General features: G+C 55.0%; 2 protein-coding genes across 18 annotated transcripts in view; both read left to right on the top strand.

Moving 5' to 3' along the window:
- Positions 1–87: 87 nt before the first annotated feature.
- Positions 88–24,652, top strand: STARD10 (StAR related lipid transfer domain containing 10). 5 transcript variants are annotated; one of them, XR_003428051.1, is made up of 9 exons: positions 88–317; positions 685–996; positions 12,778–12,978; positions 20,282–20,429; positions 21,046–21,149; positions 21,805–21,922; positions 22,828–22,939; positions 23,727–23,779; positions 24,007–24,053. XR_003428051.1 is itself a non-coding variant. In XM_027083305.1 (8 exons), the coding sequence occupies exons 2-8, from the start codon at positions 790–792 to the stop codon at positions 24,250–24,252; spliced, it is 1,077 nt and encodes a 358-aa protein (XP_026939106.1). In that variant the 5' UTR covers positions 175–317; positions 685–789; the 3' UTR covers positions 24,253–24,652. The 5 variants fall into 5 exon arrangements, 4 of the variants coding, with proteins under 4 accessions (XP_026939106.1, XP_026939108.1, XP_026939109.1 ...); XM_027083305.1 differs by lacking the exon at positions 22,828–22,939 and having other exon boundaries at positions 175–317; positions 24,007–24,652; XM_027083307.1 differs by lacking the exons at positions 12,778–12,978; positions 22,828–22,939 and having other exon boundaries at positions 176–317; positions 24,007–24,652.
- Positions 24,653–26,213: 1,561 nt separating this feature from the next.
- The window catches only part of ARAP1 (ArfGAP with RhoGAP domain, ankyrin repeat and PH domain 1), a 63,033-nt gene continuing 62,252 nt past the window's right edge, over positions 26,214–26,994 (top strand). For 10 of the 13 annotated variants that reach the window (XM_027083282.1, XM_027083275.1, XM_027083277.1 and 7 more), the window contains exon 1: positions 26,236–26,336. The gene's annotated coding sequence lies outside the window, so the exon portion shown is untranslated. Of the gene's footprint in view, positions 26,337–26,584; positions 26,716–26,994 lie in introns of those variants that run through there. The other 3 variants (XM_027083284.1, XM_027083285.1, XM_027083273.1) reach the window with 3 other exon arrangements.

Genomic DNA, 26,994 nt, shown 5'->3' with positions numbered 1-26,994 from the left:
GGGCGCTAGGACCCGGCGGGGCGGGGCGGAGCTCCGAGACCCATCTGCTGCACCTCCGCAGCCAGGAAAATACCGAGCGCCGGCGAGCGGAGCCCCCGGAACCCCCAGCCTAGCCCGGGGAGAGGGAGGGAGGGAGCGGGGGCGCGCGGGGCGGGGGGGGGGGCGCGTGGGGCGGGGCCGGCGGCGGGACCCACTGCTCCTCCCCCCAGAGCCCCCGCGCGGCCCCGGTCGCCCGGGCAGCGCGGCGGCGGCGGCGGCGGCGGCAGAGGCGTTCGCACCTCCGGCCCCGGCGGGCCCCGGCGGAGCAGCTGGCACAGGTGAGCGGGCCGGCCCCGCAAGCACCCCACCCCACCCCCACCACGGGCCCCGCGCCGGCGCCGCTGCCGAGTTAGTTGAGCCAGTCCGGCCAGCGCTGCGCGGACCCCGCCGGGCCGTCCGTCACCTCGGGTCGCGGCTCCCCCCGGGTCCCGACGGGCCCCCCCCGCACCCGATACGCAGACCCCACTCCGGCCCCCAAACCGGAGGTCTGGGTCGCGCCTAGTGAAGGGGTCGGGGGGCGTACTGCTCTGTACCGGCGGTGCGCGCTGGCCAGCCCCTGCCTGTCTCTCTCTACCCGCCAGGACCCCGGACAGCCGCACCCGCGCCCCCAGCGCACTGACTCCGGTTCCCAAACCGGTCTTTCAGGTCCCTGGAAGGTGGCGTCAGCATCTGCAGCCGCGTCGACGTTGTTGGAGCTTCCGCGGAGGACCCAGGAGAGCCGGACTAGGACCAGGGCTCTGAGCCTCCCCCATGGAGAAGTCAGCTGCCTCAACTGAGCCCCAGGGGCCTCGGCCAGTCCTGGGCCGCGACAGCGTCCAGGTGCCCGACGACCAGGACTTCCGCAGCTTCCGGTCAGAGTGTGAGGCCGAGGCGGGCTGGAACTTGACCTACAGCAAGGCCGGCGTGTCTGTGTGGGTGCAGGCTGTGGAGATGGATCGTACCCTGCACAAGATCAAGGTAGGGTTGCCCTGCAGAAAGTGTAGTCTGCACTGCACCCTTACTTCCTCTGACCAGGGAGTCTCCTGGTCCTCCCGCAGGGTTACAGACACGCGGTTGCACACCTCAGACTCTCCTGTGAGAAACCAGGAGGAGGCACAGTTTGCTGGGCAAGCCCCCATCTCACAGGTGGGCCAACTGAGGCCTGGAGAGGGGGTGTGACTCCCTCTGGCTCACTCAGCCAGAACCCAGGCTTCTGCACACCCCTGCCTGATCCGGGGAGGTGGGCTGCTGTCAGGCCTACCTAGGAGAATGGTCTCCCTCAGGGAGCCCTCTGCCCATGGAAGCCTTCACCACGTCCTGACTTGAGTCATCTGAGGAGGGAGACTGAGCCCTTCTCTCCTGAGTTCTTGGTTCTCTCAGCCTGAGCTGGGTCTCTTTCCCCACTCTCTGCACCCTTGGGTGCCAGGGACCTGATTCCTTCCTGTCTGATGCTCTGCTCTTCCCCCTTCCCTCCTGGCTGTTCCCTGAGTCTCTCCTGCAGGGACTCAGGATCCTGGCTGGCAGATCCTGAAAGCAGGGCTTAAATGTCTCTGCCTTACACAGGGCCAGACTGGGGGTGGGCTGGGGGAGGAGAGGACCAGCAGATGCAAGGAAGATGTAGGCACATTCAGCCTCCCTCACAGCCATCAACCCCATTCCTCACAACCCCCTGATTTTCTTCTCTTTGCTTAGATAGGGCCGGCTTGGGGTTTGGGACCCCGTGAGCCCACCTACCCTGGGGAACTAGATGGGGAATAGGCTGGTGAAGGCTCTGATTAGAGGCCTCGGTAGCTTCCTCCAACATAACACATCTGGCATTGCTGTGAGTGCCACTTTGCAAGGGGGCAGGTCTCCCTTCAGTGGGGTGCTGGCAGTAAACTGTACCCTTCCCTTTCTCTTGCCTCACCCTTCCTGCTGTCCTTCTCGAACATGTGGAGGAGTGTATTCCTGTGGTGGAGGGGGACAGAGGTGGAAGCAGGACCCTGAACTCAGAGGGCACTCCTGCCCTTCCCCTACTTCAGCCCCTCTTGCCTGGGACCTGCTCTTGGATTTGGATTTAGCTCTGGCATCATGGCCTCATACCAGGGCCAGAGATGTCTGACCTTCCCACTCTGACCCTGTGCCTTTCTGCCTCACTTTGTCTTAGTCATTTAGACCTTTGTCCACCTGTCCCCGTGTGGTCTTCTGGCTCACCCATTCTGTCTTCCCTTCTTCCTTCTATAATTCTCTGTCTGCACCCTGGCTATCTGACTGTCTCTTTCTCTCTGGGTTTCCATGTGTGTCTCCCCTCCTGGGACTCTCTACCCAGGCCTGAGGACCCTGGGCTGGGGCCTTCCCGGAGGCCTGACCTGTGTCTGAGCCTGAGGAGCAGGGAAGGGCAGGGCAGCTGGTATGTTCCAGCTTAGTGCTCTCTGAAGACAGGGACAGGTCCTATCCTTCTTTGCGTCCTCAATCTCCAACACAGACAGAGCAGGGATGTTGGTTGAATGAAGGGTGGAAGGAAGGAAGGAACAAAGAAACAAACTGAATAAAAGGTGAGCAAAGTTGTGAGAACAAGGTTGTTTTCCTGACTGTGACCTAGGAAAGGCTCAAAGGCTGGGCTGTGCAGTGGCATGGGCAAGTGTAAGTTCCCCACCGAGCTGGCTCTCCAGAGGGAAGAGAAGGGGAAAGTCTGAACTGAGACCAGTACTCCCACCCTCTGTGTCAACAGGGCGGAGCTGCCTCCTCCAACTGGCTTGGTTAATGAATAAACCCAGCCTAGTCCAGGACTGGAGTTGGCAGTTCTGGGGACCAGAGTGCCACAATGGACCCCTTGTGGCCAGATCAGATTTGTCAGGTGTTCTTCCTTGGGAGTGGAGGGGACTTGGAAAAACAGGGGTATTGTGGGCTTGTGGTCAGGGCATACACCTGACCTTCCTTCCCTCTCAGACCCAGCAGAGGTTGGAGGTGCCTTTACAACCCCAGTTTCATACTCACCCCTCACTGGGGTGCAAGTATGGACACCGAGGTCCGGAGAGGAACAGGGGCCAGCCCAGACTCACACAGCCAAGTCCCAGCAGAGCCAGACTTGGCACCCAGACCTTTAGCCTCCCTGCCTAGTTCTCTCTGCTCCCCACAGTGGAGGGAGGACTGGGGCCAGGAGGTGAGCAGAGCTGGGGCCTAAGGAGGAGGCTGGGGCCTTGGTTACGGGCATCCTGAGATCTCTGATCCCCTCAGCACAGCCAGATGGAGCTGTGGGGGACAGGCAGAGGTCTCTGAGCTCCCCATCCCCAAGATTCCAGGAATCCATTTCTGGTAAGAGCCCCTGCTCTGAGCCAAGCGTTTCTCTCCATGGTCTAATTTACCCTCCGGCCAGTCCTGGGCAGTAGCAGGCTTGTCTCCATGCTACAAACAAAGAAACTGAGGCTGAGAGAGGTGATGTCACTTGCCTAAGGTCATATCAGCTGAGGCAGGAACCCAGGCCAGCCTGGCTCCAGAGCCCCTGCCTCTCTCAGCTTGGGCTCACATCTTAGTCAACATTCTGGCATTTGACCCCATCAATAACTCTTTGAAGGACGTGGTGTTCTCATCATCCCATTCTTGTTTGATAAATGAGAAAGCTGAGGCCCAGAAAGGGGAGTGGCTTGTCAAGGTCACACAGCAGGTCTGAAGCCAGAGTCCCCTGGGTCACTCTGGGAGGCTGCGACTCAACCACAGGTATTTGTTGAGCTCCCCCCTCCCCACAGCCTGTTCTGGGCCTGCCCTCTGAGCTGGAAAAGCTCCTGTACATGCCCTGTGTGCATGATCCCAGGTTGGGGGAGCGGGTCCACCTATCTGCCTACCTGATTGATTTCCTCCACCTCACTCCCTTTCCCCCAGGCTTATCTTCTCCCTGCCCCTGCGTCCAGAGGTTTCTGGAAGACACTGTGGCTCTGGCCCAGCATTTGGAGCCAGGACAAAGGGACAGGGCTGCTGGAGGCCACCTCTTCCCTTTCCCTCCCTCCTGGCCTCCAGCCTGGTCTGGTCCCAAGCCTGCACTGTGCTCCGGGCACTGGAGAGGAGGCAGATACCACCTCCTGAGAGGTCAGGCTTCGTCCCAAAGGCAGACGCTGCACATGGATCCTGGGTCCAAGGCAGAGGGAAGCTTGGAACCTGAATACAGGTCTCTCAGTGCCCAGGCCAGGCTTCCCCACAGCTCCTGTAGCAGTAGAGAAAAGGGAAACCGGGGGGTCTGTCACTTATTCAAGCAGGGCCAGCTGGGGAAGAGGCTGAGGTCTAGTCCTGGCTATGGTATTCTTTTGCTGTGTTTGTGACTGTGGGCACATCCCTGCCCTCTCTGGGTTATGTCTCCATCTGTGCCATGGGGCTCTCCTGGCTCCAAGGGCCTCTAAACTCAACGCCTGGGCTGGGGCCCATGGAGAGGGATGAGGCACAGGGGACAGAAAGCAGGAGATGACACGGCCTGCCCAGCCCTGCCCTGGATGCTCATGTGCGCGGGCTCTCTGATGCTGCCGTGTACCTAGCCACCTGAGAGGCAGAGGAGACCTGGCCCCTGTCCTCAGAGGTGTCCAGACCTTGGTGGAGAGAAGACTGACAATTCCAGGTGACCCCCTGCCCACTGCATGAGGCAGGTGTCCATAGGCAGACCACAGAGGCAGGAGTGGGCCCGGTGGGTAGGGGCCTTGAGGGGCTTGACGGTTGAAGCAGGGGTACGAGGTCTCCTGGGGGAGTGCAGCTGAGAACCTGAGGTTCCTCTTGCCACAAAAAACTGGGTGGTGGGGACCTATCTCCTCTGACTTCCTGTCCTATGACTCTTCCTCTTCCCCTTTGGAGAAAGCTTCAGTGACCCCTCCCTGACCTGTCTCACTGGCCACCTGCTTCCACACCACAGGCCCCCTGGGTTCCAAGCTCTTAAGCCAGTGCTCTGGCCTGTCCCCTCTCAGCACCTCATTTTCTCCCCCTGTAAAATTTGGGATCATCTCAGGGATCTCCAAGGACCCTTCTCACTCTTAATGGTCCATGGGACTCAAAAGGGTCATGGGGAAGGTGGGGACAGCTGCAGGGCCAGGTGTTTTCTTCATGTAGTCCCACTGAGTCTTCACAACTGTCCTGTGGTAGTTGTGAGTCTTATGAACTCCATTGAACAGATGTGAAAGCTGAGGTTCAGGGCAAGAATTCACTTGTGCAGTCAAACACCTAGAAGGTAGCTGAGGCAGGATCAGAGCCCAGGTCCTTGAGACTCCAAGGCCGAGATCTCTTCACTCCCTTGGGCCTGCTTATTAGCACCATTGGGCCCTTCCGTCTCCTGGACCCTGTGGCTCAGAACCTACCCCTGTCTTCTGCCTTCGGTCTCCCTGTACTGTGCCGTTGTGGGAGGGCACCCTGGAGTGGTCCCAGCTGAGCAAGAGCCCAGTCCTTACTGTGTGACCTTGGGGGGTTACTTCACCTTTACGAGTCAGTCTTCTTATCTGTGGTGGCAGAGGCAGGAGTTAATTGAGTTTTAGGGGTTTGGATTCAGTGAGTTCAGGTTCAGGCTGGGCCTCTGCCACCTCTGGGGCTCAGTTTCCCTCCTCTACAGGAAGAACTTCCTTCTCTACAGGAAGTTGCTGGGCAGGTGGTTTGTAGAGGCTGTCCTGGCCTTAGGCCATGGTAAAGGCTTCTGCACTGCTGGACACAGAGTAAGGATGGAGAGCTAAGGCCATGACAGTCTGTGCCATCTGAGAGGTCCCTAGATGGGGCTCCTGAATCCAGGCTGAGGCCCTGAGACCCCTATCCTGGATGGCTCTAGCTCTGACTTGGTGTGAGGGCAGCTGGAGGAAGTAGTCCAGAGCTGTCCTCAGGGGACAGACAGGCCCCCAGAGAGCATGACCCCAGCGAGTCAGGGTCTGGACCTTCAGGTGCAGGAAATCAGAGAGAGGAAAGGTCAGAGGTGGCTGGAGGCTTCAGGGAAGTCTTTGTGGAGATGCCTGGGTTGGTCTGAGGCCATAGGGGGAGAGCACAGGGTCCAGAGTCCTGGCCATGTGGCCTTGGGCAGATTGCTGCCCCTGCCTAGGCTTTAGCTTCCTCATCTGTCACATGTGAATAGTAGTGCTGCCCTGCCTGTCTTTGGGCACTTCATTCAAGTTGGGGACAAAGAAGGAAATCAAACGAACCCTGCCCTCAAGGAACTCCCAGTTGGATGCTGGGACAGACACTTATCACAGGAGCTGCAGAGAGAGCAGGCCTCTGAACCAGCCTTGGGGGCCAGAGAAGGCGTCACAGAGGAGGAATTCTCAGGTGATCTGTTTGGAACTGGGTAGAGAATGAGGAGTACAAGTTTGACAGCATTGAGAGCATTTCATACAGAGGAACAGCTGTGTAAAGACCCAGAGGCAGGAAACAGGGCAGTGCATTAGGAGAGCTGCAGGTGGTTCATTGTGGGGCTTGGAACTCAGGGGGCAGGAGGTGATTAGACAGCTAGACCAAGGCTCTAGGATTTGGGTCCTGGAGGTTCTAGGGTACCAAGGAGGGTTTTAGACAAGGTGGGTGGTAGGAGGAAGATGCTGCTGTATTTGTCTGGACAGACATGCCAAGGCCTGCACTAAAGCAGGGACTGTGGGATGGAGCAAGGGATTGCATCCAGAAAGATTTAGGAGGGATAAAGGATGGGACATGGTGGTTACAGCATAACTCTTATGCAGGCTGGGATGTAAGATAGTATGGACGTGCAGCCCCCTGGGGGCAAGGGACTGGTGGGGTGGGTGGCTTCAGTCCGTGTCCATCCACGCTGGGGCTAGAAGAGCCCTCAGCCCCCAGGCTGGCTCTGTTCCTCCATGACCAGGTCCCCAGGCTCTGGCTTTTAAACTTTAACGAGCCCCAGCTCAGTTTCCAGCCGAGAGTCTTTAAAGTTTCAAGAGATGAGAGAAAGGAGGCAGTCCTGGAGACAGATGGGTTTTCTTTCTTCCCCTGTGTCTCCATGCCTGGCTGGGCCACCTGGAGCCAGGGCTGCGGGTGCCATGACCCCGGAGGCCTGGTGCTCTTTAGGGTTCTGGGACCTGAGCTGGGCCGCTCCGGTCTGTTCATGAGGGGCCAGCGGCCACCGAGATAGATGGGAATTAAAACTCTATTCCCACCCTGCCCCCTTACCTTTACCCCTGATCTGGGCAGGTGAGCATCCACCCTCCCTACCCCAGCAACAGGTGAGAGGAAAGGTACTCAGACCATGCATTGGGCTCGAGGTGTCTCTGTCCCTCCCTGTGCCTCACTTCAGGCACGCTTGGTCAGGCCTCGATGCTCTGGGACCCCTGGAGCTGTAGCAACACAGGGAGTGGAAGAAAGTGTCAGGCCCAGAACTTAGTGATGGGTCCCACACCAAATACAGACTCCTCTCATCTGTCATTAAAGAGAGGCTGGGCAGGTGGCACTGGGCAGCTGGAGCTGTTCTCTGAGGTTTTAGCATAATAATTGCCTCCCTGCCTCTCAGCCTGGCTCCCTGAAGGCAGCTACTTGCTACCTCTGACCTCTCTCTAGAATTCTTATGTCTTGGGGCAGTTGAACAACGCCTGCAAGTTTACCTCCCTCCCCTTCCCCTCCGCCACCCAATGGGAAGTACAGCTAAATACTGCCTTTGGTCTCCTCTGCATTGCCTGGGCCATTTAATCTCATCCTTCGAGTTCCCTGTCACAACCTGCATCTAACCTTGGTTTCCTGAGAAATCCTGCTACCATCTCCTTGATGCCTCCTCCCTGTTTTTGGACCCTTCTGGATTGCCTGGGACCTTGTACTAGACCAGGGAAGTGATAGGTCTTAAGGCAGAGGCCTGACAGCCAGAGGGGATGGAGTTCCCTTGTGTGTCTCCAACATTCATTCGTTCAACACATATTTATTGTTCACATACTGTATACCAAGTATATCCAGGAATTTAGTGGCAAACCAGACACATCAGACCCTGTTGTCATGAGTTTACATCCTGAGGGGGAGACAAGCAAAATAGAAGCAAATAACTAAATAAGATACCAGATGGTTGTCGTGTGTTATGAGGGCAGGATGATGTGATGGGAGTTGTCTGGCCTTCTGTGTGTGGAGCTGGATTGTATGTGCCTGTGTGTGTGATCTGGTCCTTAGTTGGGTAGATTGTGAGCCCTTCAGGGGCAGGGCACCTGGCAAAGGTCATTAAATCTATATTGAATGTGTTTGTGTGTGTGTGTGTGTGTACACGTGCCTAAGGTTGGGTGTATGTGCCTCTGAATGTGAGACTCTGTGTGTGTTTCTGTGTCTGGCATTACTTTGTGTGTGTGAGTCACACCCCCTCACTGCAGCAGAGTTGTCTCTGATCCAATTATGTCTCCTCAGCTGTCTCCCAGTGGCTTCCGCCCCCCAGCTCAGCTCTGGCCCTGCCTCGGTTTTCCCCTCCCTGCTTCCCTGCAGCCTCCTGTCTTTGCCTCTGGGCATGTCTCTGGGTCTCAGAGTCTCCCCTTGGGGTGTGTTTTCTATCCCTGTCTTTAATGGTTACTGCCTCTGCCTTTATGTCTCTACTTGTTCCGTTTCCTCCTTTTTGTTAATCTGTCGTGGTTATTTATTCGTTCAACAAACCTCTTCTCATGTCTCCCACCCACTCTGCCAGCCACTGTGCTGGTGCTGGGGACCTGGAGATGGACCAGACCTGGGCCCTGCTCTTAAGGCCTAGTGGGGAGACTGATGGAGATGATGACAGCCCTTCGTGAGGACTCAGGTCGAGGGAGACGTGGCTGACACCGTGGTGGGGGGCAGTGGCGTCTGGGTGGCACCTGTGGGGCCCATCAGGAGTCAGGTGGCAGGCTGAGAAGGTCTTGGTGGGTGCGGACTAAGGGTGAGGAAGGAGAGGAGGCAGAGCCAGAGTGGGGAGGACGTTTTGGTTAGGATTTGATCTTGAAGGCAGAGAGAGGCAGCAGAGGCTTTCAAGCTGGGCAGTACCATCATCACTGGGTTTTATTTTTTAATTTTTTTATTGTATTTTATTGTATTTTATTTGTGGGATCTTATTTCCTTGACCAGGGATCGAACCCGGGCCGGCAGGAGTGAAAGCTCAGAGTCCTAACCACTGGACCGCCAGGGAATTCCCAGCACTGGGTTTTAGAAAGCTCCCTGGCCCCAGGTGGCAGATCAGCCTGGGAGCCAGGAGACCAGTGATGAGGCTGTGGCTGCACCGGTCCAAGCAAGGATGGTGAGGCCTGCCTGGGTCTGGCGAAGAGGAGCTGTTGGGAAGGTCATGGCCAAGCAGAATCCCAGGTTCCAGGCACAGGCGGGGAGCAGAGGGGAGTGGGCATTGGGGTTGGATAATCCAACAGTAGTGGATATGGTGAGGGTGAGCCTATGGGCTGTCCAGGGGGTGACGCCCAGGAGGCTGTTGAAAATGCAGTCTGGAGCTTGCTAGAGAGCTTTGGGGGCATGAGGCCACTGGCAGCGCCTGAAGTCCTGGGAAGTGTTTATCCAGTTTGTGTTTGTCCGCTTGTCTGTGTGTCAGCCCTGGCCCCTGTCTTGTCTCATTGATCTCCCTGACCCCCTTTCTTTTCTTGCAGGCCCACCCACTCTCTGCTCTTTCTCAGGTCTCCCTCCTCTGTCTGGCTCCCCCACCTCCGCCAGGGCTGGAGCAGAGTGCTGGGAGCTCCAGACCAGGAGGTCAGCTTCCAAGAGATCAGAGCAGGATGTTCCTCAGCGGCAGAGGCCTGGGGGTGGGGAGGTGGGGGTGGGGGTTGGGGGCCAGGGAGGCTGCTGGAGACTAGGTAGGGGGAGGGGAAGGGGGTGGAGGCACAGTAGGGATGAGTCACTCAGCCCTGCGTGGAGAGCAGCAGAGGGGCCTAGCTTGGTCTGCCTGCGCAGCCTCTGGGAGCTGTGTCTAGGGGAGATATGGCAGTACCTCCGCCTACCACCGGTCTCAGGAGGGCCGCACTTTAGGAGAGAAGATGGGTTGAGGTTATCTGGTGCCAGATCCCCTTCCCTTCAGAAGAGGTTGTCTAGTCATTTTACAGGTGAGAACTCTGAGGCTGAAGGTGGGGGAAGGAGAGCCTGTGACGGGCCCACACCAAACCTGCTCTCTGTGTCCTTCCAGCTCCCCTTACTCCAGGCAGAGCTGCCCCAGCAGCCCCAGCCCCTAGCGTGGACCCTCCAGGGATAGTCCTCATCTGGCCAAATGCTGGCCCACCTGGGATTCCAGAGCAGAGCCTGGTTCTTAGGGAACAGCTTCAGGGGTGGACTTTGGGTCGACACTGGGTTCCAGGATGGTTCTTCACTTCACTTTTCTCAGCCACCATTTACAAAAGGGCATAATCTTCCCTCCTCATGGGTAGTTGAGAGGATGGAATTAGGAGAATTTGCAAGGCCCTAGTGCAGAGCCTGTCACAGAGCTGGCACGCTCTTAACGTTTGCTGAATGGGTGAATGAATGAACAGTCTGAGGTACCCAAGGGACAGCTCCATTTCCTCCCGCGTCCATCCTTGTTCACTTGGGTTACCTTGTGGAACTGCATGAGCCTTCTCCTTCCCCCAGCCGGTCCAGGCCATTTCCAGTCCCCTCCAGCACCTCTGCCAGGAACCTCTTTCCCCTCCTTACATCTGGGTGCCATCTGTTATTCTGTTCATCCTGTAGGACTCTGCTTAGGTGTGCCCGTCCCTGTACCTGCGTCCCCCTGCTTCCTTCTGTCCCTGCCATGAGCCCCCAGGATTTTCATGCCTGTGTCCCAGCTGAGGGTGGAAGGACCCTGAGTCCCCTCTGGCTTTACTCTCGGCATGGCTACACCACACAGAGCATTTCCAGGCGATCCAGCATCAGCCTGGGCAGCCTCAGGCCCATCTCAGCAGAGTCCAGGCTCCCAGGTCCAGGGAACAAGGACCTCGGGATTCTGGACAACACACTTAACCTAGAAAAAAAAAGTATGGTTTCTTTATCTTATATAAACTTTATTGTACCAACAGTAACGAGAACCCCAAAATGATAAATTAATCCCCCAGTGCCTCAATTCCTGAGTAAAACGTCTCCCTGTTTCCTTCCAGCTCTCATTCAAGGGTGTAGGTAATTTATGTACAGTTGAGACCATGGCACAGATGCAAGTTTGTGTCCTCTTTTGTTCATTTAACGTTGCATCTGTGGACATTTCTCATATTGCTATAGAATCATTAATTCAGGAACATTTCTGGCAACTGCTCCCTGCCAGACCTTTTCTGGGTTCTGAGGGGCCCCTGCCCCTGCCCTGAGGGAGACTGCCCAGTAGCTGGGCAGTGATCTTCAAGGTGATGTATCATTCTTTTTTTTTTGCGGTACGCAGACCTCTCACTGTTGTGGCCTCTCCGGTTGTGGAGCACAGGCTCCGGACGTGCAGGCCCAGCGGCCATGGCTCACGGGCCCAGCCGCTCCGCGGCATGCAGGATCTTCCCAGATCGGGGCACGAACCCATGTCCCCTGCATCGGCAGGCGGACTCTCAACCACTGCGCCACCAGGGAAGCCCAGTGCAACCAGTTTTTGCTGTCACTAACTGGGTAACAGTTTTACCATATGCTCACAAGCAGTGGTTATTTTATATACTTTTGCTATTTACTAAATGTAAACTGATACTTCAGTACAGATTGAATTTACTTTTCTTTATCAGAATTATTAAAGATCTTACAGAAAGTCCCAGAATCTCCCTTCACCTGTCTCTGCCCCCGCCCCTTACACTCCATTTTATGAGGATGATGGCAGAAGTAGTAATCAGCCTCGAGTGCCACAGAGAGTTTTACAAGCGTCCAGGGGGTTTTCACAACGACCCTTCCTTCTGACCTCCACAAAGCAGTGAGGGCCACCAGGCACGGCCCCAGCACTCTAAAAGTCAGAGAAGCTCACACGGGCATGGCCTCTTTGCTGGCTCACCTGTCCCTCCTTCCATTCAGGCAGCATTTCTTTACTAGACCATGCCAGGCACTGGGGGTGCCAAGACGAGCAAGGGGCCAGGATGAATCGATGCATCGCAGTGTGTGCTGATGAAGGGAGGCGGTGGGGTGGAGGAGGAGGCCCCAGGCCAACCTGCATAAGTTAGGGACATGGTAGGTGGCCTGGGCAGGACACAGCCAGGCTGAAGTTTGAGGGCAAAATAGCAAAGAACCAGCAAGGGGAGGTCCTGGGAAAGCAGGACTTATTAGATCTCTCTCCTCCTGCACACCCCCACCTCTGCTTCCCCTGATGCCCTGTGTCAGTGCCCTTGAGCTGCTCTTGAGATTTGGTGGGGACATGGGGGGAAGGTCTTAGGGGTCTCCATTCTGGGGGCCCCAGAAACCCAGAGGCAAGGGCAGGTGCTCTAGCAGCTTGGCTCGATAATGGCTGTGTGGGGCCTTTGGGAGGGGCAGTAGAGGGCCCTGAAGCCAGCAAGCAGGTGGTGCGCAGCCCTGGGAGGAGGACTTGGAGCAGACAGGGCAGAGGGGCCGCTGGAGCTGAGCCTCTCACGTGCCGTGTGCCCTGGGTCAGTGTCTGTATCTCTCAACACCTGGACTGACATGGTGAGGGCAGTGCCTGGTTGTGGGTTGTGAGAGTGGAGCCTGTGGACTTGTGCAGGGCCCTGGTATAAGAGGGCCACGCACCCCCTCCCTGTGCATCCACCCTGTGGCAGGATCTAGGGCACTTTTGTTGTTTTAAACTTTGTTCCTTGCCCCTTCGTATCCTGCCCTTTGGTGTTAGCAGGAAAGTGCTCCCCTCGGCAGGGCCTGAGAAGTCAGGGAAAATTGCTGGGGCCTAGGGCTGGAGAAGGGCAACTGCTGCTGGGGGCTTTATGTACAAGTCTCATTTAATCCTCACAGCTCTGCTCCGAGGGGAGGATTATCCCTGTTTCACAGATGAAGATATTGGGATTCAGAACTGAAGTACTTTGCCCAAGCCAAGGCCACACAGGCAGGAAGCAGCAGGACAGAGGCCTATCTGACCAGACAGCCTGGAATTGCTGCGAGTGTGAGCTTGTGGGGCAACGCGATGGCCCAAGTCTTCTCAGAGGAGACTTCCAGGTACAGAGCTCCAGTGCTGAGCTTTGGAAAAGCCCAGCCTTGCCTTTAAGCCCAGGGAGGGCTGAGGATAGAGTCGGGAATTTTGTTCAGAGGAAGAATCTCTGAGCTTCGCCTGCCTGGTCAGCAAGCCTTTTTGAATCCAGTGAGCTCTGCGTAATAACCATCAATTAGGGCTTCCCTGGTGGCACAGTGATTTAAGAATTTGCCTGCCAATGCAGGGGACGCGGGTTCAAGCCCTCGTTCAGGAAGATCCCACATGCTGCGGAGCAACTAAGCCCGCGAGCCACAACTACTGAGCCCACGTGCCACAGCTGCTGAAGCCTGCGCACCTAGAGCCCGTGCTCCGCAACGAGGCCACTGCAATGAGAATGCTGCGCACCACAACAAAGAGTAGCCCCCCCCTCGCCACAACTAGAGAAAGCCCGTGCGCAGCAACGAAGACCCAACGCAGCCAAAAATAAATTTATTTTTTTAATTTAAAATAAATTAAAAAATAATAGAGCTTCTCTGGTGGCTCAGTGGTTGAGAGTCCGCCTGCCGATGCAGGGGACACGGGTTCGTGCCTCTGTCCGGGACGGTCCCACATGCCGCGGAGCAGCTGGGCCCGTGAGCCATGGCCGCTGAGCCTGCGCGTCCGGAGCCTGTGCTCCGCAACGGGAGAGGCCACAACAGAGGACCGTGTACCGCAAAAGAAAAGAAAAGAAAATAATAATAATAATAACCATCAATTAACTAAGGCAGTCTCCAGTTGCCAGCCTGTTTGTTTTAGCTGGGCCAGTCCTGCCCCTTGATGAAGGGAGCAGAAAGTCCTGACACTTTGGGGTCAGGCACACCCAGGCTCTGGTTCGCTCCACCACTGTTAGCTTTGTGGCCTTGGTTAATCATTTTACCTCTCTGGGCCTCACTTTCTGCATCTGTAAAATGGGGGTGATGATATCCATCAGGGTGTTGGGAGGGTAAGAGACAATATCTGCACAGGGTGCAGCTTGACGCCCTTGACGGCAGAGGCGGTTTGACCTAAATTTCAGCCCCTGTGGGGTCTGTGGTCCAGGTGCTGCTGTCTCTTTTGTGGGATGATGAGTTAGTGATTTGGAGCACATGGTAATGGTTACTGAGGTGGTAGCTATTGTTTGGGGCTATGATTGATTTGACAGCTAGTGCTCCACCCGGGTCAGGAGTGCTTTCTCTGTTTTAAATACAGTTCTTTTGGGAAAGGGTGATTTGCTTAATAGTTATTCCTTTAACAAAACTGCTAAAATGCAATTTGGTGAGAAGTCAGTACAGCCTGAGGCACGTTTCAGAGCCCAGATGGGCCCCTTACCCTTCTCTGGGCCTCAGTTTTCCCAGTGGTGACCTGAAGAGTAGTGGTGGAAAAGATCATCTCCTGGGTCCTTAGGACTTTGGGATATCCATGTGCCCCATATATCCCACGGGCAAGGATATTGGAGACCTGCTGTGTGAGATCTTGGCATTTGGGCCAGACTTGGATCCATCTGTCCGTGTCTCAGTTTGCTTGTTACTGCCCTGGCCATTGGCCCTCAAAGCCACACCACAGCCCCATGGACACGCCCTGACTTCATTTCCTCTGTCTCAGGTCAGCCATCTCCCTGGGCCCTGGGAGATACTTCAGCCCCTTCCCCCACCACTTCCCTCTTCTTGTGGAGATTCCTCTTTCTCTAATGCTGAGCACTGGGAAGGCATCTCCCAAAGAAGGACGGGGCAAGGGGTGGGAGAGAGGAGGGTAGAGTGAGACACCGCTGGGGCACTGGACCCTGCTCTTTTCTTATTTATTTAAGCCTCCAGGCTTTTGCACCCACCAGTCTCTCTACCTGAAATGCCCTCTCTCCCCTTTCAGCAATTCAGTTTCTTTTAGGTTCAGTTGCCCTCTGGTCCCACAGTTCCATGCCCACCCCCTCAACCCAGCTCATTCTCTAGTGGGATTTTATGTCCCCATCTCTCCCACTGCCCACTTGATGGGCCCTCTTTAGGGCAGGGCCCAAGTCTGGTTCACTTCCCAGTTCCCTGCTGCCCAGTTGCAGCCCTTGCACACAGCTGACTCCGGGCAGTAGTGAATGGATGGACGGAAGGGCAGGGCCAGGTGAGGCAAGAGAGGCGCCTGGGGCCCAGAATGTAAAGAGGCACATGCAGACACGGCCTGGTCCTGGCCCTGTGGAGGGGTGCGTGGCTGCTCGTGGAAGCCTGCTTAAGTAATAACAGCTAATGTTTTGGGGGTATCTATGTGCCAGGCATATTGCATACATTATCTCATTTAATTTAATCACAACATACCCATGAGATAGGTACTTTTTTAAATTTTAATTAATTTATTTAATTTATTTTTGGCTGCATTGGGTCTTCTTTGCTACACGCAGGCTTTCTCTAGTTGTGGTGAGTGGGGGCTACTCTTTGTTGTGGTACGTGGGCTTCTTACTGCGGTGGCTTCTCTTGTCGTGGAGCACAGGCTCTAGGTGCGTGGGCTTCAGTAGTTGTAGCACACGGGCTTAGTAGTTGTGGTGCATGGGCTTAGTTGCTCCGCAGCATGTGGGATCTTCCTGGACCAGGGCTTGAACCCATGTCCCCTGTATTGGCAGGTGGATTCTTAACCACTGCGCCACCAGGGAAGCCCCGAGATAGGTACTTTTATTATCCCCATTTTTCACATGAGGAAACAAAGACTCAGGTGAGTTAAATCTTATGCCTAAGGGGAGGAACTGGAATTGGAACCTGGGATTGCCAGACTCAAAGCCTGCAGGAGTCACCCCTGATGGCCTTTCTTGCTTGTCCATTCCCTTCTGACCACGGCTCTATGGGGTTCTGGGCAATCCCAGTTCTCTACCTCATGGGGTTTGGAGAGAGTGGAGTGTAGGGGGTACACAGTCTAATTTCTCTAGTGTCACCTGCTCCCTCTGGGCCTCAGTTTTCTCAGCTGTAAAATGGCTGCATGTGGGACTTCCTGCTGTAAACCAGGCCTTAAGGGCTTTGCAGCCAAGCATGGCTTGCTCCTTGGCTGAGCAACCCCGGCACTGCCTCCCATTCAGTTCTGGTTTCCAGGAGGAGCTCCCAAGCATCCAGCCAAAGTAAGTGACTTGCGCAGGGCCCAATGGCCGTGGACTCTGGTCACAGCCCCGCCCACCAGGTGCTCTCCAGTGACTCACCTCTACCCCTACTTGTCCCTCCAGAAGCCTCTTAGAATTACCTTGCCCATGTGGTGGCTGCAGCTGCACACAGGAACAATGCTGGATGTAATTTACCCCTCTTGGCTCATGCACGCAGCCTCCTGGGGGCTGTGGAAAGAGCCGGGCCCAAAGCCAGACTGGCCACCTGGACCGCCTCGGTTTCCTCACCTGCAGTGCTGCCTCCACAGCTTGAGTTCTTCCCTTCCCAGCAGGCCCCACAGCTGACCTTCCTCCCTAGGAGCCTGCCGTGAGCTTGGGAACCCTTTGAAGTTTCCTTCTTTATCTTAAAATGTTATGCAGAGTTTATGCTCAACTCAGTGCCTGGTCTGTCTCGTGGCTCTGCGTGCTCCTCCCACTGCCTGCTGTCTCAGAGGGAGGCCCCTGGTCCTGAAGCCACAGAAGTCCAGAGGGAGAAGAGGCAGTCTGCACAGTGTAGGCCTTTCTCAGAGTGCACCCAGCCGTGGGTGCAGCTTGCCCTGGGGGCACCAAGGCTGGCCTGAGGGAAGAGGAATCCCCAGGCTGGAGTCTAACCTACAAAGCATAACTCTTTTGTCACTACTCCTTCATATACAGTCACTGTCTGGAGGACTTGCAAAGCCAAGCCAGCTTCCATACTTGGATTTAGAGAAGTTGTGGTTTCCTCAGAAGCCACACTTGAGTGCTCCTTCATGGTTAAGAGTATCGGAAGATCCGGTTTTGAAGTTCTGCTGCTTTCTTGCCGTATGATTCGGACAGGTTGCTTCCTCTCCTGAGCCTCAGCTTTCTATTTTGCAGCACAGCTCACCGGGGGGTGAAGAGTGAGTGTGTGTGTTGAATGTCAGGTGCAACACCCAGACCTCAGTGTCGCTGCACAGTGGAAGTTTGTCTGTATGCTCCTGACCATGCCAGCTCCGGCCTCTGCCATCTTCTCCATCCCATCCTTCTCATCACCTTGTTCAATCACTCATTTATTCGTTCACTCATGTTTCATTAGTCTCTCTCAGTCTGATATAGCTCCTGAGTCTTTCCTTGACTTTCATGACCCTGACGCTTACAGGCCAGATATTTTGTAAAAGTCCCTCATTTGGGGTTTGTCTGATATTCCTTATGATTAGATTTAGATCATGCATCTTTGGCAGAAATATCACATAAGTGGTACCTGTATTTTTTTTATTGCATCCTATCAGGAAACATCCAGTTGTAACTTGTCCTATCACTAATGATGTTCACTTTGATCACTTGATTAAGGTGGTATCTGCCAGGCAATGTGAAATTACTGATTTGATGGGAAGGAACTTTGAAACTATATAAATACCCTATTCCTCATTAAACATTAAATTTGTTTATTCATACCTGTATATACTTTGCTTTCCTATTTTATTCAGTGGAATATAATCTGTTGCTATCATTATTTATTTTAATACACGAGTTGGCCCAGCTTTAGCCCATGGTAGGGGACCAGCTGTCCTGTTTGCCTGTGTCCTGTTTGCCTGGGACTGAGGGATTTCCCGGGATACGGACTTCCAGTGCTAAACTGGCAAACCCTGATGAGTTGGTCATGGAACCAGCGGGAGCCCTTCACGCTGGCTCCTGTGTCTGCTGGGCGAGGTCCCTATCATTCTGTCAGTACATTGTCCTTACTTTCCGGCACAGTGAGATGTTCCAGGTACATCTTATGCTTACTCCGACGTAGCCCTGGAATTACGCATTTCTCCAAGAAGACCTGGAGGCAGGACCTTTGAGTATTAGGCTGCAGCACACCATGGGCACGGGAGCAGATGGAACTCATTCAGCTTCCCTACAGGCCACACTGTTCTCTCTGCCAGGGCCACTTGCTAGATGCCTACCATCCATGCTGAGCTTCTCCATGAAGACTGATTCCCCACATGCCTCACCCCACACAGCTGACCACCTCCTCTGTGCCCCACTGGGCAGTTTGGGTACCTCCCCGTTTCCAAGTTTGTCTCCTTTCTCAACTGGAAGCCTCTGAAGGACAGGCCTCAGATTCATCTCTGACTCTTCTATGCTCTGCACAGAGCTGAAGCTGGTTAAATGACTGGATCTAGTCATACCACCTGGTGGAGCAGAAAAGCAAACAGAGGGCAGGGAGGGAGGATGACACACAATGAGTCTTTGCAGGCTAGAGCTGTCCTTGAACTTCGGTTTTCTTAACTAAAATGGGGCTTATCCCTCAGAGTGCTGCTGTAGGAATAAAATGTGGTAAAATGTGTAGAAAGCCCTTAGCATAGTGCTTGTGGTGAGCGCACCTCTCAGTATCTCTGGGAAACATTTTTATTTAATTTTTTTTCATTATTGCAGAAGCAGTACTATATATATTAGAAAATTAGAAATACAGACAGCAAAAAGAAAATAAAGCTATTATATGCTCATCATTTATAGATTGCCACTCTTAACACCTTAGCGATTGTGCTTCCCAGGCCTTTTCTGTGCATATATTTTTCCCCCAAAATGAGATTATATCATGCACTCCATTTTGTAACTTGCTTTGCTTCAGGCAGCAACCTCCACCATTTTGTTTCAGTAAATTTTCAGCACATCTAATTAATACTCAGATCATACTCATATTTCTCCTGTTGTCCCAAATATGTCCTTATAGCTGTTGTGTCCAAGCCAGTATGTAATCCAGGACCACACTTTCTATCTGGTTATTTGTCCTATAAGTCTTAGTCTAGCCCAGTTCCTTCCTTATGACATTGACCTGTAGAAGAGACTGGACTAGTAGCCCTGCAGAATGTCTCACCATCTGGCTTTGTCTTGTATTCTTATGGTGACACTTAACTTGTTCCTCTGTCCATTGTATTTTCTGTTAAGTGAAGCATATCCAGGGCTTGATGAGTTCACTGGTGCCTAGAATACCCAATGGGTAGTGTCCTTCCTGTGTCCTTTCATCACCATTAGTGGTGCCAGGGCCTAACCCAAGATTAGGGGGAAGGTGATGTGACCCCTCCCTCATATGGTTGCATGTATTTACTTTTTAGTAGAAAGTAATGTGTGGTTCCCTTGGCACCGTCTGAACACCCAGTTCTGGGAAACCTTTTTAAACTACACAATAGAACTTGTCCATTTGCTGAGGGGAACATGATCCTGGGGTTTGGGCTTTCGGGTGAAAAAAAATCACAGAACAAGGATATGGACTGAGTTTCATCTTGCTGAGTGTAAATCTAGTAAAACCTGGTTCTGTTTTTATTTGCTTTCCAGACACGTGATCTAGGTTAAATCCCAGCTTTGCTACTTACCAGCTGGGTGACCGTGGGCAAGTTCCTTAACCTCTCTGAGCCTTAAGTTCCTCTTTGGATTTCTTATCTGGTAGAGTTATTGTGGGGGTTAAATAAAAAAAAAAAGTGTCCTCGGCTCTTTTCTCCCCTAGATGGAAAGCTCTTTGAGAACAAGGCTAATAAATAGTAAGAAATCCAAAGATGTTTGTTGGGGGAATTCCCTGCGGTCCAGTGGTTAGGACTCCTGTGCGTCCACTGAAGGGGGCATGGGTTAGATCCCTGATCGGTGAACTAAGATCCCGCGTGCTGCACGGCATGGCCAAAAACAAAACAAAACAAAACCCAAAACAAAACAAAACCAAACAAAAAACAAAGGTGTTTGTCGGATGGCGGAAAAAAGAGAAAAAGGAGGGCAAATGGTGATAAGTACCAGGTGATAAGTACCATGGAGGAAAGACATCATCCATTTAGGCATTTGTTTGTTCATTCATGCTTTCATTTCATTTAACATGTACTCGTACCAGGCTCTGTACTGAATCGACTGAACCTCTGCCCATGAAGTTCAGGGACCTGGAGGGCACAGATAAAGAGATTCAGTGTATGGCAGTCCAGAAAGTGGGCTGGGTAATTCAGGAAGACTTCCTAGAGGAGGAGACTGGGATGAATGGGGAGGTTTGGTGGCGGCTGAGATGGGGGAGACAGTCTCTGGATGCAGGGGCTTTTTCCTGGCACAGGTGGCTTCTGGGAGGGCTGGACAGGGCTCATGGCAAGAGGTGAGCCCATGCTGGCTTCAGAGGTCACTGTTCCTCCTGTCCTCCTTCTCCTCCTCCCTCCTTGCCTGTCTGCTCTCCCATCCCCTAGCCAGGACTTTGAGCCCTGTGTGACCTTGACAACCCATGTGTCTGTCTGCAGTGCCGGATGGAGTGCCGTGATGTGCCAGCAGAGACGCTCTACGACGTCCTACATGACATTGAATACCGAAAGAAGTGGGACAGCAATGTCATTGAAACTTTTGACATTGCCCGCTTGACAGTCAACGCTGACGTGGGCTATTATTCTTGTGAGCAGACGCAAGCACGCCGATCCCAGCCCCCTCCACCTCCATCCAGGCCTCCCACCCAGCCTCCTCCTCCCCCGTTCCCTCCTTGGGGTCACTCCCATGGCCAGGCTGCTCAGAGACCTGAGTGCAGAGATGTAGGGCTGCCCTCCCTGAATCCCTATCCACTCCCAGACACTTGAGCACACATGTGCACTCACACACACATATGTACTCCCATGTTCAAGCATACACATTCCACACAAACACACATGCACAGTCATGTACAAAACCCACAGCCACATGCCACCTACTCACAGTCACACATTTCATGGACACGCTCACAGTAATACTATTGTTTTCTCATACACTCACATTCACATATGCAAGCAGATCAGGCCAGCAAGGTAAGGGCTGTATGAGGCTGTGAGGAGCAGGGATGGCTGGATGCAGGAAGGGAGAGGGTTCTGTGCTGTCTCTTTGCTAGTTGCAGAAACTAGGTCTGGTGGTGGTGGTGGGGTACATGTTTGGACCGGGGGAGCTGCCAGTTAACCAGGCATCCCTATGTCTCTGGGCTTTGCCACGACCTTTCAGGCAGGCAGGCCAGCGGTCTGGCTGAACTGTCCCTTGCCCTCTACAGGGAGGTGTCCAAAGCCCCTGAAGAATCGTGATGTCATCACCCTCCGCTCCTGGCTTCCCATGGGCACTGATTACATCATTATGAACTACTCAGTCAAACATCCCGTGAGTCAACCTGCCTTCCCTGCTGGGTGGGCAGGGGAAGGTGCCAGCTAGGGCCGGGCCAGCAGACCTAACCCAGGGAGAGGACCCTGGCTGCTACCAGGACTTCTCTGTGACTTCAGGCCAGGCAGGAAGTCTTCTGTCCCTGTTTCCTTCCTATACAGTGAGAATAATGGTTCCTGTCTTCCTGCTGGGGCTTTCAAGCAGATGAGGAGAGGGTGGTGTGGGCCATCACTGTGGACAAGTGGGTGGGATGGACTGGCTGGGAAAGGGGGAGCAAGAGGTGAGAGGTAGGGTCCTCTGACCCTCCCTGAGTCTGGGTCTCCATGGCAGGCAGGACAGGCAGGTGCAGCTGGCCTGGGCAAGGGTGTGTGTGTGTGTGCGTGTGCGTGTGCACGCACTCATGCACGCCCATGTGTTTGCTCATGAGCCCTGACCCCAGACTTGGGTCTTTCTAGAGGGGAACGGGGAAGCTTAAGAGGGGCAAGGATGACTCCTGACTCCTCCCTTTCTCCTCACCCCAATATCGGGCCTGGCCTGGAGTGGATGCCAGGGGATGTGAACCAACTCTGTGTGTGTGTGTGTGTTAAGTGTACTTACAAAGACACCTTCTTTTCCCACACCTTGAGTCTCACCTCCCTGTGCCTTCCATCCCCAGAAATACCCACCTCGGAAAGACTTGGTCCGAGCTGTGTCCATCCAGACGGGCTACCTCATCCAGAGCACGGGGCCCAAGAGCTGCGTCATCACCTACATGGCTCAGGTGGACCCCAAAGGTGAGGGCTTGGCCCTGGGATCATGGGATCCTTCTGTATACCGCAAGGGATGGGGCTTGATCTACTTGATCTGCTGGGATCCAGAAGGGCCTCTGTTGGGAGGTGTTTTGTATTTGGGGGCATCTACACCCAAAACATTCTTTGAACCGAAGTTTGAGGTTTTACAATGGTTTGAAAAGCAAGGGCCAAGGTGGTAGCCACTGCTCCATGACGAAGCTTTTAGTACTCTTCATGGACTCCCGCTCCCCCACGCTCTGACTTGCTCCCTGCTCACTGGCTGCTCCCACTCTGCCTTGTTGGCTTCCATCCTGAAGGTCTGGGTTTCCTAGGCCCCAGTGCTTTTTCCCTTGGGAGGGCTCAGCTACTCCCCAGGCTTCTGTGGCTAGGTTGACCACATGTTTCTCTTTGCTGAGATCTAGATCCCTGTGGCCATTGGCCTCTTGGACGTGTCCCTCAGGGTGTCTCTTAGGACCTGAGGCTCCCTGTGTCCAATGATGAACTTACTGTCTCACTTCCTAACTTGCCCCTTCTCCTAAGTCTCTTCCCTCTAGTCACTCATGCCAAAAACCTGGTGGTTGTCTGGGGTCCCCTCTTCTCAGCTCCCAAATCTAGCCACTAATTATTGATTTTACCTTCTAAATAGCTCCTAAATCTGTCATTTCTTTCCATACTCAGCGACCTTGTCTGTCCATACAGCTACCAGAGGAATTTTTCCAAAGGACTTATTTCCTTGTGACTCTCTTCTGCTTAAAATCCTTTTGTGACTTTCCATTGCCCTCAGAGTAAAGTCCAAGCCCCCTCCCCAGGTTTCCCAGTCCCTCCTCATAGCTTACACCTTCCTACCTATCTAAGCAGCCCTTTCCCTCGGCCTAGAAACACCTCTCTTCCCTTACTCATCCCTCCAGGGCTGCTTCACCACCTCTATCCCTGATACCCAGAGGACTTGCTGGCTCCCTGCCCTGTGGACCCATCCCCCTCTAGCAGAGTACTTGGCATACTGTTGGGGCCCCCCAGACAGTGAGTTCCTCTGTCGGTCCCCAGGGCTGGTCCAGGGTGGGTATCACTGAGTGAATGTGGAGTGAGTGAAGGAATGGATGAATGACTAGAGGAGGGGTAAGCCTTGAGCATCTTTGCCTGGGTATGCCCCCAGCACCACCGAGGGCCCACTGGCCCAGGCCCAGAGCTCCCCGGTACCTCACTGAGTAAGTTTATTGTGTGTCAGAGGCAGAGCAGACACTTGGGAATCAGACAGGGTGGAGAGCTGGGTTGTGGATTCTAGGTCAGGACAGGCTGGAGTGCTTAGCCAAGAGGTCTATGTAGCAGCTAGGCTTCCTGGGCCAGGGGGCTTGGAAGGACAGGCAGAGCAGCGGATGAGCACCAGGGCCATTCAAGGTAGAGGGACTGGGTATGAGAAAAGGGAGGTCGGTGTGAGTAGAGGGGAGGCAGCAGGTGGGAGCTCGACTGGCCAGGATTTCAACCCAGGTGTTGCCTGAGGTCACCTAGGACCCTGTGGTTTTCTTTTGTGTAGCCCTTGGGCTCAGCAGAGGGCAGAGGCAGGGGGTGGTGGAGGTGGGGGGTTAACAGAGTTGAGCCTGAGGACCATGGTCTGAGGTAGAAAGAGGGGGTGAAGATGATGAAGTCTTATAGGACTTGCCTCACAGCACCCCCTCCCTAAGGAGAAGAATGTGTCCTCCCTGGAAGCCCCAGGCTGGAGTGAGGGGGCTGGTATGTGTGTTTGTGGGGGGCTGGTTCCCTGAGGTTGCTGCTTCCCTTTTCTCCTCACGACCCGTTCCTGCCCTCATAGGCTCCTTACCCAAGTGGGTGGTGAATAAATCTTCTCAGTTCCTGGCTCCCAAGGTGAGTGGCCTTGGGATTGCGGGTGTGGAGGTTGGGGGAGAGGGTTCCAGGATGAGGGGGTGGGGTCAGGGGCGGAGCTAGGGCTGAGGGGCGGAGTTATGAAAACCGAATCAAGAGTCAGGATCCTGGGAGCTGCGGACTGAGCCGCTGGAGGGCGCGGGTGGGGATGTGGTGAAGACAGTTCGCTCCCACCTCACCCCTTACTCGGCGGTGCGGCGACTCCGTAGGCTATGAAGAAGATGTACAAGGCGTGCGTCAAATACCCTGAGTGGAAGCAGAAGCATCAACCGCACTTCAAGCCGTGGCTACACCCAGAGCAGAGCCCGTTGCCGAGCCTGGCGCTGTCGGAGCTGTCTGTGCAGCACGCGGACTCGCTGGAGAACATCGACGAGAGTGCGGTGGCAGAGAGCCGGGAGGAGCGCGTGGGCAGCGCGGGCGGCGAGGGCAGTGATGACGACACTTCGCTCACCTGAGCGCAGCACCACGTCAGGGACCGAGACAAGACGGGGCGGAGCCCAAGGGTGGCGGATGCTCCCGCGCTTTCTCCCCTCCCCCACTCCTTGCGCCTCCTGGGGACGCTGGGCTCCGGCCCAGGCTGGCGCTGCGGCGTGGCTGGACACAGCCCCAATAAACGGTCCCACAGACTCAGCCGGCTCATCACTGTGCCTGCTTCCCACTTGCTCAGGGCACAGGCGCCACCCTCGGTCCCTCTGTTCTACAGTTCATTTTGTTAATTTTATTATTGATCACATGGACTTTGCTCCTTTAGATATCCCCTCATTTCCCGATGTGCAGCTCGGAACACACCCCCTCCTGTCCCTGGTGTGTTCATTATCCTTGCATCCATTCATTAGTTCACTCTTCATCCATCCACCTGTCCTTGTTGTGTGTTCATTCGGCCATTCACTGCAAGCTATTTGGCTGCCTTTTGCTGCTCTAAGAGAAGGAGCAGGTCTGGCCAGAGGCCCGGGGTCAGGGGTCAGAGAGTGGGCTTCTATTGTAAGACCTTCAGCCTAAGGCCGCCTGGGTCCAACCTATGGACTCGGGGTCTGACACTCTCCAGTTGTGACAGAAAGAGGGGGAGAGGTCCTTGGGGGCAGCATGTTCTGCAGGGAGTTTGGGGGTTGAGGTGAGTGTCATCAGACTCCAGTGCAGTGGAGGGACCAGGCCCTGTGACTTGAGCCCTCCCTAGATCATTTAGAAGACCTCAGGCCTGTGTTAACAGAAAGGGAGGGGCCTCCAACCCCTTGCCAGTGGTCAGATGCCAGTTCCCTGATCCTGTGTTCCACCTGGCTGCTTTGATGTCTAGGCTTTGAAGTCTAGAGGGATGCCTGGGCCTCTCCTGTTCTCTGTAGCCCACAGGTGCCCTCTGCTGCCTGAGGGTCACCCCTGCTATCAGGTCGGGAGGAGGGCCCCGTGCTCCACCCCTCTCCAGTGTTTTTGTACCCCATATGAATTTTGAGCCGGAAGTTCTCCCCAAGTTCTGGCCTTACCCTCTCCCGGTAAGCGACTTAACTTGGCCTGTCAGGAAGACGCTTGGAGTCCACTTTTTCCTAGAGGGGCAGGGTGAATGTCCAGTAGGGGTAGGCAGGACATTCTGTAACTCACCAGGACTTGGCCAGTTTACCCAATACTGGCTTTGTAACTTTGGGCAAGCCCTGGAACTTCTTTGGAGCCTCATTTCCTAATCTATATCCTGGGGTGATGATTTTTCACCTTTAGGCAGATTGAGATAAAAGGAATAAGTTGCCCAGCACTGGGCTTGGCATGTAGTAGGTGCTCAAATTAATGACACCCAATCTCAGCGCTGGACACAGGACGTAGGAATGCCTGCCAAACCCCAGACCCTCGACCCTCATCTGTGTGTATGCTGGCAGGATGGGTGGAAAGCTCCCATTCTCTAGGCCAGGGAAGTTGCCTGGCAGCCAGGACCTCAGGCTGCCACCTTTATAAAGCCAAGGAATCCTTGGGCCCTCTGACTAGAATCTTCCCCACCACCCTGCTCCTGAGAGATGTGGGCCCAGGGAGAGAAATAGGATTTTCTCGAAGAAAAGTGGGTAAGGACTTTCTGGAGGAGGTCAGGGACTGGTCTTCCAGCTTCCAACTGCCCCTTTCCGCTCTGTGGGTGGGGCGGTTTGTGGCTTGTCCCTCCCAGGGAGAGGGGCGGCAAGAGGCAGAGAGACTCAGGAAGAGATGGAGACTCAGAGGGCAGATGTGGTGGAGGTAGACCGGAGCCTCAGGAGACGGAGACGGACCTGTGAGCAGCGAGAGGGACAGGAGAGACGCAAAGATCGACCTGTCCGCAAGGCGGGCCAGGCTAGAGGACTCGAACACCCTGACTAGGCGTGGCCGGGAAGGGGGCGGGTCCCTGGGAAGGGGGCGTGTCCCTGCCCCCTTCCCGGTCCTCCCCGCCCCGGGGCGTCACGTGGGGCGGGCGGAAGCGCCCGGCAGGGTGGGCGCGCCCGGCCTGTGGCCGCGACTTGGCTGCACCAGCGTCAGTGGTGGCCCCGGGACCCCGGGTCCCCGCGTCCCCGCGTGGAGTCTTCGCTCAGAACAGGTCAGTGCGGCTGCCGGGCCCTCCCCGTCCGCTGCCCCTTGGCCAGGTGTGGCCAGGAGTTTCCCCATTCCGCAGAAGGGAACGCCGAGGCCGCGCGGCGACTCTGCGACCGGCGGCTACTTCCGCGGGCGTTTCTCTGGGTCACGTCGTCTGTTCTGACTGGTGGTGGTGATGGGGTCGCCTCTGGAGGATGCGCGGTCGGGCTAGAGACGGTAGGGAGGAGGACGAACCGGCGGGACAGGGGGCTTCCAGCCTTCAGCCCTTTGGCGTGAAGTCTCTGACGTTCCGGAGCCAACTCGCCCTCGGGCACCTTGATTTTCTCATCGGTGAAATGAAGGCTCCCACTTCGTTGACTGCGGAGACCCTTACCGGTCTGCAAGTTCGTATGACCTTATGCGCTGGACCTGGGGCTCCACTGATCTTGGGCAGACTACTTCCGGGCTCTGCGCCTCAATTCCCCACCAGTAAATGGGGGCATGGCTTCCCAAGAGCCCCTACCTGGCCCAGTTGCTGCAAAAAGAAAGTGTGTGTTCACTGAATGGGGTCAAGCCGGGAGTGGGTTATTGGGACTGGAGAGAGCAGACTCCGAGTGCAGCCTGAGGGCATGGGGTGGGCGTTTGGTCCCAGATCTCCAGGGCGTGGTTTTTAGTGCTGGGGA

The sequence above is a fragment of the Aethalodelphis obliquidens genome, unplaced genomic scaffold (assembly GCF_003676395.1).
Source record: "Aethalodelphis obliquidens isolate GAN/ISIS:26980383/991018 unplaced genomic scaffold, ASM367639v1 scaffold50, whole genome shotgun sequence".
NCBI lineage: Eukaryota > Metazoa > Chordata > Mammalia > Artiodactyla > Delphinidae > Aethalodelphis > Aethalodelphis obliquidens.
This window is presented reverse-complemented; position numbering and strand designations above follow the sequence as displayed.

Excerpts from the sequence above, each read along its gene's own strand:
- STARD10 (XM_027083305.1), top strand. The coding sequence starts at position 790 with ATGGAGAAGTCAGCTGCCTCAACTGAGCCCCAGGGGCCTCGGCCAGTC. Across the intron at positions 997-12,777 it reads GTACCCTGCACAAGATCAAG|CTCTGCTCCGAGGGGAGGAT; the intron begins GTAGGGTTGCCC and ends TAATCCTCACAG. Across the intron at positions 20,430-21,045 it reads TGACGTGGGCTATTATTCTT|GGAGGTGTCCAAAGCCCCTG; the intron begins GTGAGCAGACGC and ends TGCCCTCTACAG.